This window comes from Parasteatoda tepidariorum, chromosome 7 (assembly GCF_043381705.1).
Source record: "Parasteatoda tepidariorum isolate YZ-2023 chromosome 7, CAS_Ptep_4.0, whole genome shotgun sequence".
Taxonomy (NCBI): Eukaryota; Metazoa; Arthropoda; class Arachnida; order Araneae; family Theridiidae; genus Parasteatoda; species Parasteatoda tepidariorum.
The window spans coordinates 77,278,085-77,290,780 of record NC_092210.1 but is presented as its reverse complement, the minus strand read 5'-3'; the positions used below and the strand labels follow the sequence as shown (position 1 = coordinate 77,290,780).

Genomic DNA, 12,696 nt, shown 5'->3' with positions numbered 1-12,696 from the left:
TGTGGAACTGTAGATAAAATTATGAACTGTAGTTGCAAATTATTGTTAAGGTTTTTGTTTATAAGATTTTAACCATATCTTGGCATTCGCATTTAAAATGTTGAAAAAGTTATAGAAGTTATGAAAAGGTGGTAAATAAGTCATGAGAAAATAATAAAATTTTTTTAAATAAATTAAAATTTTTTTTTTAACTATTGCACTATCATTCAATAGCGCAGCTGGGAAGGGAATTCCTAAATATAAAATTACTGATTAGATAAATGATTTATATTTATTGAGAAAGGGATTAAATAAAATAATAATTTAGTTTTTAGTTAGTTTCATCATAAAATAATTATGAACACAAACCCACCTTAGCCTTTCATGACAGAAAATACCCAAATTGGGGAGGAAAAAAAAGTAAAAAAATTATTGGCATATGATCCAACTAGCATACTTCATTGAAGAAGATTAAAAAATTGATTTAGTTAGGAAAAATAATATTCTAAAACTAAGAACTTGAGAGACAGCTAGGCATATACAAATCTTTATTTGATATTAAATAAAGTTATAAGAATAAGATCTGTGATAAAAAAAAGACTATGAATATGAATTTCAACAATATGATTTTTTACAACTATACATAATTACATGTCAGATGACAAGCCAAATAATTTGACAGTTCCGGCATCTCTTTCCCTCATGTGCTTATCCTTATCATCACATGCAAAAGCGAGCAGATATTTTTTTGGGTGCCAAGCAACAGTGAATGTGGGTGATTCACACGGAACCTCAGCAATACGCTCCCCTGGAAAACAGAGAAAAATCTTCATATGTGAGTGACAAAAATTTTCAGTTACATTTTAAATAAAGAAAAATATTCAGAAATAGATTAATAGCAAATAGAAACAATAATTTCAAAATATCTATGGTATATAAGGAAATAAACAGGGCTAAAAAAATCTACATGCTTAACATATTTTTCTTTATTGCATATTAAAAAAAATCAACGAGTGCAAGCTCTTCGACATATTGCTTTAAAAATATGTTAGAAACTTCAATATTTATTTCCTTATGCATAGATATCGAATCAAACTTTTTTTAAAAAAAATAAAAGCATGAGGAAGGGAACAAAAAGAACAAACTAATTTTGTTTAATGAATCTTTACTTATATAAGTAAATTCAAAAGTATTTAGGTTAAATCCAAAATAATCAACTTTTTTCTTTACTTCGGTGTAATTTATTCTCTTCATATGACATCTTGGTAATTTTTGTAAAAACTTTTATGGTGCTTAATTATTATTTAATGGTACTTCTGATGAAATATTTACATGCATGGCTGTAACTGGCATGTAAAAAGAAGATAACCTTTGAAGAAATCACCAAATATTTCAAACTAAAAATCAGTACACTACTGAAGAGGGACAATTTTTAAAAAAATTTAGTTGAGACAAAGACTACCTCTTTTTGCAATACACTTATTTTATAAAATCATTACAATTGTTATAAATTTCGTAATAACAGCATCTGTAATATCTTTTTTTTTCATTTTTTTTAAAAAAAGAAAATTTCTGCGTCTGTCTCTCTTGTAATTCCACAACCATTTGAACTGGTGTCCTGAAGTTTGGACGAGAGTACGAAGATCAATCTTAAATATCTTTCAAAAATCTGCATTATGAATTGCTATTAATTAAACTGTTAACATCTCTGTTTTTTCTTCTTCGAAATATTTAAAAGATAACACAAGTAATGTTTGCTGGTTTACAGCTCTTTTGATCACAACCAAGTTTCAATGAGAATTTAAAGCACATTCTCTAACAGGGTGCATAATCAAATTTTTTAATGAAAAATAAGCACCTTTTAAGCACTCAAATATTTTTTAACACTTAAAAAAATATAATTAGAAGATGTAGTCTAATAAAAAAATTTCTTCCCTTTGTTATAAATTCTTCATATATACATTAACAAATTGCAAAATAATTTTCAAACTTTACGTGATCATGATAAAATAACTAGTTTATGACAAAGAACTCTTTACTTGATTATATTTAACACCATAAAAACAATTTTAAATATATTCAATACTGTGTGGCTCATTCTACACTTTAAATTAATTACTTTATTTATTTATGCAAAAAATTTAATTTAAAATTATAATTAATTTAATTGTTATTTAAAAAGGTTAAGAGTATTTTTTTACACTTAAATGAAAGTTATTTAAAAAGCATATTTAACAAATTATATTATTGATTAATATCATTGATTATACTGAATTTATAAAGATAAGTAAAGAATTAAGCAAACTAAGAGAAACTTTAATAAATTTATATTACAAATGTAAATTAGTGAATAGTTCCTTATAAATGTTTATCAAAATTTGTCATTTAATTCAGTATTTTTTTAATGAAATGATTAAAAAAAAATTGACATTATTTTGAAATGTAAATACATTGAGTATTGCAACTTAACATTTTTGTCGGAAGTAAATTATTATAATAGCCCTTACACTCACAATATTTAACAAATCTTTAAGAGATGAATTAAAGCTTTCTGGAATTACAAATATGAATAACATAAATTTTTTGATGCATTTAAAATTGTGAAAACCCCTCACTTCATACTTTTTGTTTTTTAAAATCTTGCCTTTGTTATTGAGCTTTTTCATAAAACAAATTAAAAGCACTGAAAACTTTAAAAGTATTACAATAATAAAAAGTAATAAGTAAAAAAAAGTAATGAAGTTTAAAAGCATTTTTACAATTATTAAACGATCAATCAGATAAAAATTTCAATCAATTATTATTGTAATTAAATTAAATGAATAAAAGGGAGATGGAAATTTTGAGATGATGAAGCTTTGTGATTCTTGAATACTCTGGGGACCCATGTGAAAATACGTAATTAGATTCCTTTTCACCGAATCCAGCTCTCAGCATACAAATATTCGGGCTAGCATGTATTTCATCAAACATGTAAATTGTGCTAATGATATTTCTTAATGTAAATAATAATAATTTCTAAAGCTAAACAGATGGCGCTCTGTGCAGTAATGTGAAATCATATCATTAATTGTAATCAGTTTCCTCCGTGCCACTATATCATTACCATCAACTGTGTTTGTTATTAAAAATATTTTGTTAAAGGCGTTTTGTAATGATTAAACCCCGAGATCATCTCACCGTATTTAACAAATTGATTAACACTTCAAAATGCTACAAAACGTTGAATAGAACTATGTTAAAACCAAGCATTTAGCATAATTCGTGGCGAAAATAAACTTTAACAAAATATACAATTTAAAAAACGGGAAAATTAAGCACTTTTTAAAAACATTCAATGAAAAAAGCAACCTTTAAAAGCTTTTAAAAACGAAAATAAAAAATAAGCACTTTTAAGCAATTTTTAAAAATGCTACACACCCTAATATATTATATTTTATCCTTGATCGATTAAGTGCGTAAGTATAGACAAAACCCATGTGGTGTAGGGTGATAATCATAAATACTTTTTTTTTTTTAAATTTTTCCAGACTTAACGATTTTTTCTTGTAGTTTTACTAAAGATAATAAAAGCATAATTCATACAAAAATAATTTAACTTTAAAATACAAAGCAAGTTTAAAAAACATTTATTATTACTTTAAAATTTCAACAAAAAAAAAATCATTTTTTTCCAAAAGCCATTTTTATCTATTTTGTAATCTAAATGCATTAAAATCAAAGAAGTTATGAAGCCTGCAAGCAGGTAAAACAGTTTTAAAATTTTGAAAAGGCTTCATAAATATATATGCATATTTAAAAAAGTTAATTTTACTATTAATTTAAGTCTTAATTTGTTTTCAAATAAGATCACAATAGAGTTATATAAAAAGAAAAATTGGTTTGTGTATTAATAAAGTTATATAGTTTCATGAAATTGTTATGACACTTATAATTTAATTTATATTTCACATTTTAACAAGTACCAAAAATTTACTTTAATTAATATTTATAAGACTTTGTTAAAATTATATAATAAACATATAATTATTTATTAATGAAAGATGAATGCATATTGTGTACTGGTTGTTCATGATATGTTCATTAAAATCTTGAATTATATACTTGGATTGCTTAGAAAACAAATGTTTAATCTTTTTTATATTCATTTCAAAAGCAAGATGCGTAATAAAAATCAAAGTTGATAATTTTTTTTCTCTATATTATGAGACATATAAAGAATTCATACATTGAAAAATATAAATGAACATACCATATGCAAGAAAAAGATAAGTTTTTAATAAGTTAAGAATTTATAAGCATTGTAAACATTTCATAAATGTTTACAATGTTTATAAATTCCATTCAGTAACTTTAAAGCAGATTATGTGTTTATTTATAATATAAGCTAATCACATACCTTACATTTTTAAAAGAGATCAGTTCAATAGCTTTATCACTATGCACTTCATTATATACTTAGAATGCATAAAAATGACTAAAAGACTTGTTTACAAAACCATTTTTTTTAATCAATACCTTTGATAATAACTAAGCAACACTTATTAATCATGTAATGTATCAGATGTTTATATATGGTATATATAAGAATGCATGTAGAATATACTTGAAAACCTCACTTATCTTCGAACAAAATTGGGTCATTTTATAAAAAACCTAATGAAAGTCATTTATTCCTAGGCAAAAATGAGTTTTCTCACAGAAAAACACGAAAAAACCTGGGTTTCACAAACCCTGATAGAAGTATACATCAACATAGAATTAGCTAAATTTATAAAAAAAATAAATCCTTATTAAAACTTTTTTAAAATTAAAGGGTTGTATTCCCTTATTGCAGAAAAATTTGCTACAATTTTTTTTATTGCTGCCAACTTTTATAGTTTTTGGCTAAAGATTTTTCAAAAAAGTAGCAGAAAAGCAGAGTCAAAAGCATTAAAATTATTAGCAGCATTTTGAATTTTGTTAGGCTTTTGCATAAAACGGCGTAACTTTCAGGGTTCTTATATATGTTTGCTAAAGTTTTACGTTGTGATGAGTAAAATAATTTTAAATCAATTTTTTTAAACCCAGAACAATAAAAAAAAGCATAAAATTGAAAAGTGCCACTAAAAAGTTTTGTTCATAAAAATTGTAAAAGTTGGCAAGAGCGGTATCTGTACAAAATTATGGAAAATGTGCATTCCATGTTTTAATCTTACCCAAAAATGTTTTATGATAAACAATATGGGATAATAAGGAGACATAACTCAATATTTAAAATAAATGTTTAAACTAAATTTTTTAAACTTACTTTTGCCAATCTCAGTAAAGTTCACATTAACCCTCTAAGTTTTCAAAGATAAAATTTAACAAAAAAAAAAAAAAAAAAAAAAAAAAAAAAAAAAANAAAAAAAAAAAAAAAAAAAAAAAAAAAAAAAAAAGAAAAACCAGCATATTATGTTTTGTTTTTTTTCAAACCAAATTGCTACACAAGATATAAATTTTATAGATACTCTATCTCTGATGTGTCATCACAAAACTAGTTGTTACAATAAATTATAAATTTTGATGAATAGAATAGAAATTCATATTTTTGATATTAATAAAATACAACAAAGAATAGAAGCATTGTTGATACTGGGTATTTATACTTGAACATAAACTATATAAGATATATATATATATAAAAGGAAAGAGAAATATTTTAAATATTACTTCGAAGCAGTAGGATTATAGAAAGAAACATAACATTCATAAAAAAATAGTTAAAATTACTTACCATTGGAATATATTTAAAATAAAAACATTTAGAAATTAAATAAGAAAAAAAAAACTTATCTCAATTGTTTTATGCAATTTCAGCTACATATAGAAATAGCTGAAACAAATGCTAAAAATCAACATTACCAGTTGCAATATCAGCTATGTCAACTAAATGGTCTTCAGAGGCTGATGCAAGCATACAACTATCATGACTAAAGCTTATTGTCCTTACAGGCCACTCAAGTCTGAAAATAATTAAAAATTAAATAGTTTTTCTACATTAACACCACAGAAGTCAATTATAAAGTTTTTCAAGTTGGAAGAATAATTATTAAAAAGAGGAATATAATATTATGATTATTAATAAAGAACATAATATTATGATTACTAATTTTAACAAAAATATTTTTATATAAAAATTGCTCTAAAAGGGTTTTTAAAATAATCTGGAGTTGTTACCAATCTTTCTCAAATGGTTTCTGTAGAAACCATTTGTAAAAAATTGGTAATAAGGGTAAGGATTAATTTAGAATTTCTATCCTGATCCTATTTTTGTGAAAAAATTTATTGTCTGTATAAACGTATTATTTTCCGAATAACTTCAGAATAATCTAAATTTTGCAAAAAAATAATTTCATCTAAAATAAATTCCAATAAGAAATATAAATATTTGCAAACTGAATTATTTTCTTTCAGATATTACTATAATTTTTATGAAGGCACTAATTTTGCTAAAAAGAGTTATATGAAGGAGTTGGTAAATGGTATATTGAAATAGACATGCAATAATCCCTTAAGAGTTACTACTTAAAACATTAATAACATTTAAATATTTTTTAGTGTGCATATTGATCATACTTTTGCAAAATATTTATTGTAAAGCAAAGGATTAGACAGTGAAAAAGAAATTTTTGGTTAAATAAAGTAGTCACGTAAAGCTAATCAATTGTAGAAACTGTACAAGCAAATTAGGGAAGTAAAATAAATTAGAATTTTAATACTTAATAAAATGTAATTTTTAAGTAACTATTTAAAACATTTTCCTCATTAAAATATTTTTTTAAATGTATATGTATGCATAAATGACAAAGTTTTTCTACATTATTGTTGCAAAGTTAGGCAAAAATCAATAAAAAAATAATTAAATCAAGTAGTTATAGTAAGTTAATTACAATAATTGTTTAAGTAAACTAGGGCACTAAAATACCTGTAATACTCTATGTATATATAAAGGTATACTACATAGAGACTACTTAAGGAAAAAAATTTCCATATTAAAATACTTCCTTAAAATATACTTGTGCAAAAACAATTGGTTTGGATCAATTTGGCATTGTATGTTTATACATACTTTACAGTAATTATGTAAAGTAAGGCTTTAAATTACCATGATTTACTTGAACAATTACTAAAATAGTTCAAGCAAGTGGCAATGATAAAATAGACTTGGGTAACTCCAAGTACAGGGTTCCCACTCGATTCCAGAAAAAAAAAATTCCCTGACTTTTTCAGGTAAATTTCAATGATAATTGAGACCATATTTTCGCCAGAAAACTTTGATTCTTTTATTTGTTATGTGAAATATTGGATTTTTTGTGTAAAAAAGATAAATTATAAAATGAGGATGGGAACATTTAAATTGCTCAGATTGAGTAGTAACACTACTACTTAGTAGTAGTGTTACTACTCAAGAAAATGTGTACTTGTATAAATCTCATTTTTCTTAATTATTATTGAAAAATTAAGGAAGAAAAATTATAAAAAATAATATTTTGCTTAAATCATGTACCTACAATAATGTATTTGATAATGATAATTGTTCAAGTAAATAAGATAATAAAATAGACCAGCAATACTCTATGCAGCAGTGTTAGTACATAACAAAACATTTTTCACATTAAAATACTTATTTAAATGTACCAAAAAAAATTAACCAGAATAATTTTCAATCTAATCATTAGAGCTTCAGGTAATAGGACTCAATCCTAATGGATTCAGGGCCAAATATTTATGCTAATTAACTAATTGATTTTTGAAAATTATCTGATTACTGAAAATTCTTTGTTCGAAGATAATTTCATTCAAAAACATATTTGAAGAGTAAGGCAAACAAATTTTTACATTAAAGAAAGAATGTAATGTTTCAAAGAATGTAATTTTAGATTGAAAAATATTACAAAAAGAAGAGAATAAAACTAGTGCACCTCAGTATTATGAAATTCATATTTCTGATATCTAAATAATGAATGGAATTATGAAAGAAATATCAACATTTCCATGCACTCTTTTTTAGATTTATTAAAATGCATTCTAAGTAATTACTTTTAGAGCTATGAAAAAACGAAATATTTAAATTATCTGCTTGATCTAATCAAATTAAATTAAACTGTGAGCATAAAACATTTCTAAAAATAAATTAATAAAAAGTCTGAATTAATTAGAATTTTAAAGCAATGGATTATCAAAATTTTATCAAAGAAAACAAAAAATAACAATTACAATATTTAGCAACATACACAAACTTGAATTTAATATGCAAAGAAAATAATTAAAAACAAATTACTAGTTGTTCAAAGGATTAACTTACTAAAATAAAATAAAAATATAAATATATAAAAACTTCACTGATCAATTTTAAGTTTTTATATAAATAACTTTAAGTATAGCAAAGTTGAGTAGATTTTTTAGGTTACTGAGGTGAAATACATTATTGTAAATCAACTTTAGAATATTTAGATGGTTTCTAATCATATTTCACATCATTTTATAATGGAAAAGCAAAATAAGAGATGGAAATAGATAAAAACAAACATAATAAAAAGAAAAGCTGTGGTGTCTCACACAAATAGTGTCGGATATAAAAATAATTAATTATTAATTTACAAAAAAATATTAACTTTTTTCAAAATCAAAATAGACTTAGAATCGTTCTTTCAGCAGAAAATTAAAATTTAGTTATGTTAAATCTCAGTGGCACAATAAAATCAATTATGTATTTTAGTGTCGGACGTAAAATATCTAAAGTGCATCTTCAGAATAATTTTTTTGAAAATCAAAATGTGAAATGTTTCTACACATTTGTACAAAATAACTCGCTTTGTCACAGTTTAATTATTATTTCAGTGTTCTCCTGAAGCGTTTTTAGAAGGACAGCATGCTATTTTTGTAAAAATAAGCCACTATACCTTAAAAAACATTGCCTTTTTATTCATATTCCATTTAATAAAAATTAATTCAGATATAACAATATGGAAATAAAATATGTTCTAAAAGGTTAAATGAAATTGAGAAAACTAATAACAATGCAACAATTGCAAAGCTTTGTCGACAACGCTCGACTGTTAGTGATTGCAAGAAAATGAGTAAACAGTTGGCTTTGCTGAGAAAACATAATTCACCGATTTCGTTGGATTGGGAGTACAAAAGCTTTCAGTAAAAGAGTGCAATATAAATTCTGTTATTAAATTATAACCCAACTATATTTTAAAGAATTCTATAAAGTTAAAAATATTAAAACATTTTGTAAAAAAAAAAANATTTTAAAAAAAAAAAAAAAAAAACAATACCACCAAAACCAAAGCATCAGAACGAATTTGAATGATAAATTGATTCAGCCAAATAGACTAGAAAAGAAACTAATTTTATAAACAGAAAAAAATATCATAACTCCTTCTTTAACCTCCACCTACAATCTTTGCCTTTTCTAAATCTCCAAAGAGGTCAAAAGTTTCTCCATTCATTTAGCAACCATGGGATAGTTTCATGTGGCTTTCTAGTTTAACTGGGTTATAATGCAGCAAAAGTTAAAGTTTCTCCATTCATTTAGCAACCATGGGATAGTTTCATGTGGCTTTCTAGTTTAACTGGGTTATAATGCAGCAAAAGTTAATGCAAGTACAGTATTGCTAAGTTTTTGATATTTCAACTGTTAGGCGATAAATTACCATAAAAAAAATTGGTACAATAAATGGTAAAATAATTTAAAAGAAGAAAAAAAAATTCAGCTTTTCTTTAAAATTCCCTGATTTTTCCAGGTTTTTATCTACATTTCTGTGACGTTTATAGTATAAAAAAATTCCCTGATAATTCCAGGTTTTCAAGGTCAGTGGCCACCCTGAATAAGAAAGCTTTGATCTGCCCTAATTGTAAGTATTAGCTTCTTAAAATTAACAGCAGGAGAGAAACTTATGACCTTTAAAACGAGTGAGGTATTATTTACTATGCACATTTTAATGCAGAATTGAATGAGATAAAAACAAAATAAATAAACTCTGTAACAAAATAACTTACAAATAATTTAATCTACAGAAAACTGATTCATGGCATATTGCAACAGAAAAAAAAAGAGAATAAGTTTTTACCTAGAAAAAGTACGAATGCAAACCAAAGTCTCGACATCCCATAAACTAACAAGGGCATCCACACTACCAGTAGCAAAATATTTTCCACTCTTATCAAATTCAATACAAATACAGTTAGCTGGATGAGCATTTAATACTTGTCTAATCTGTAGATCAGGATACCTAGAAAAGATTAGATACAATTATTAAAAAGCATATTTTCTTCAAAAAAAAGAAAAAAAAAGACTCTTACTAGCACAATACAATGTACAAAAAGTGAAAACTTAATAATTTTTTGACATGTCTAAAACTTGTCCTAATGCTAAATTTTGTTAAATTTAGTTTTTTAATACCTATAGAAACAAATACTGGTAAAAAATAAAAGGTTTTTATATTTAAACTGAGACTACTTAAAGTCATTTGTAGTGTGATATAACAGTCAAATTAGTATCAAATTTGGTAAATATACTAAGGTTTACATGGAAAAGAAGATACTTTGTTTTGATAACTGCAAAAATTCCCGTAAGCTAACTGGAAATGGCCTGAAAATCAAGATGAAATATTTTCTAAAAAAAGATAAAATAGTGAAAAAAGTTAGTTTTTTTTTTATCTGTCGTTAATTCTAAAAATCATCCTTTCTTTAAAAAAATTACATAAACACACCAATATCAACTTATTTACACTAAGAATGTGTTTCCTAAATTTCTTATTAAATCTCCTAAAGGGAATGTAACAAGATTAATCAAGAATTTTTCATGTAATAAGTAATGGGTTTGTATTAAAAACTTTTTTTTATTGCTGTTACTAAATAAGTTGACCTTCCTTTCTTAAAATTATATAAAAGTGAATATTTCACAGTTAAGTTAATATAATTGTAATACAAATTTGTAAATGTCTCATGTCCTTCTCAGATAACAAGAGAATCGATACTTTGAATTCACCATTCTATAAAGTTATTAAAATCCATCAAATTCTTTCTTGTTATTCAGCAAACAAATTGTTCTAGTCAAAATAAAAAGCTCATAAGTAAAATCAAATCGATGTGCAACACCATAGTACATATAACAAGAGTAACCATGGAATTGGCCATAACATTATTTTTAAAAATTTCTCTAATCTTATTTAAATTTAAAAACTAAATATTGTTCGTTAACCACTAGAATTTATGTATAAAAATGTTCTTACGAAAGAATATAGATGCAACCTTGTCCATTGGTGAGGAAGAAAAAATTATTATCGTTATTCCAAGAAAGTTCATTTACTTCAAATTTAAACTGTTGGTCTTGAAGTATTTTGTGGGATTTCACATCAATGAATGTTACTAAATCTTCTTTGTTTCCAACAGCTATAGTTTGTCCATTAGGTGACCAGCAAATATTAATATTTTCACCTGTAATTTTAAAACCACATAAATAAATGGCAAAATAACATAAATGCTAGTTATTAAAAAAAAAAAACTTCAAAATAAAAATAAATTTGAAACTTGGTTACAAGGCATTTAAGAGGTTTTAAAATTGTTTCAACTAATAGAGAAACAATTATATTGTTTATACAAGAACAGTTAAGCTAACTATGCCTTTATTTAACTTATACTAGATTAAGATTAAATAAAACAATAATTGTAATAAAACAAGATAAATAATTTTTACATAGTGTCAAATTTTGTTAACACAGAGTTTAAAGGATTTAGGGCCTAAAACACTGATGTATACATAAAAAAAAAATACCCTAATTGTCATCAACAAGTAAAATACTTGAGCTTGTGATCCTTCATTCATCAACAAGTGACTGCGTTTGGGGGCAAGTGACTGTGTCTTCGCTCACAAATGTTGTGCACTTTATTTCAATGAGTAAGTAATTTGCAAAAAGAATACTATAAGGATTTTCTTCACAAGAAAGTGCTATATTAACTTCACTTGAGACAGGAGAATCGGTTTTTGTGTTTCTATTAAACTATGCAATTATTGTTCTTTTCCAAGAAAATGGGATGGGAAACTATTTTCCCTCGTCTCTAGCGAAAAATTCATGTTAAGTGCTTTCATTTTCATAAGGTTTGCATGCAATAAAATTTTTTTAAAAAATTCATTTGGAAAGGGCAATTTTAAATTAAAGAATCTGCATGAGAAAAAAATTTCAAAAATAATACACTTGATAAATGATGGAATCAATAGAATAGTCCTTGAGAAATGATAACTCAACAGCATGACTTTGTTAAATTTCATATAGCTCTACTTTAAACCTATTTAACAACTTTTATTCAAGTATTTTCCAAATTACTATGAAAAAATTATTGTTTTTGAATAATATTTTAAAATAGTATGAAAAGTTGCTTTTAATAACTGGTATCAATGGTGAAAAATGCTTACTTGTAACAAAAAGTCTAAATTCCAAGTAGCATTTAAAGCTTTTCGAATTACACATTAACAGTTTAAGAATTGTGTCCGAGTGGGTTACAAGTTCTTGATATGTCAAAAAAAATCCTTAAATACATTGCTAAATTATCTTTCAATAGTAAAAAATATTCGAAATTCTTAACTTAGCTTAAGTTTTGTGTTTTGCTTTAGAGGCCTTTACCCTCAATATCTGGGATTCTTGGTTTAATCTTTAATTTGTGTTTCCACAATATATATATATA

At 24.7% G+C, this 12,696-nt stretch overlaps 1 protein-coding gene across 1 annotated transcript in view; it reads right to left on the bottom strand.

Moving 5' to 3' along the window:
• Positions 1 to 510: 510 nt before the first annotated feature.
• The window catches only part of LOC107455665 (THO complex 3 homolog tex), a 15,023-nt gene continuing 2,837 nt past the window's right edge, over positions 511 to 12,696 (bottom strand). Inside the window, exons 3-6 of the mRNA XM_043053582.2 lie at positions 11,247 to 11,451; positions 10,083 to 10,244; positions 5,866 to 5,966; positions 511 to 787 (exon numbers count right to left, since the gene is read on the bottom strand). Coding sequence (XP_042909516.1) covers positions 627 to 787; positions 5,866 to 5,966; positions 10,083 to 10,244; positions 11,247 to 11,451 — 629 coding nt within the window. The 3' untranslated portion in view covers positions 511 to 626. The remainder of the gene's footprint in view (positions 788 to 5,865; positions 5,967 to 10,082; positions 10,245 to 11,246; positions 11,452 to 12,696) is intronic.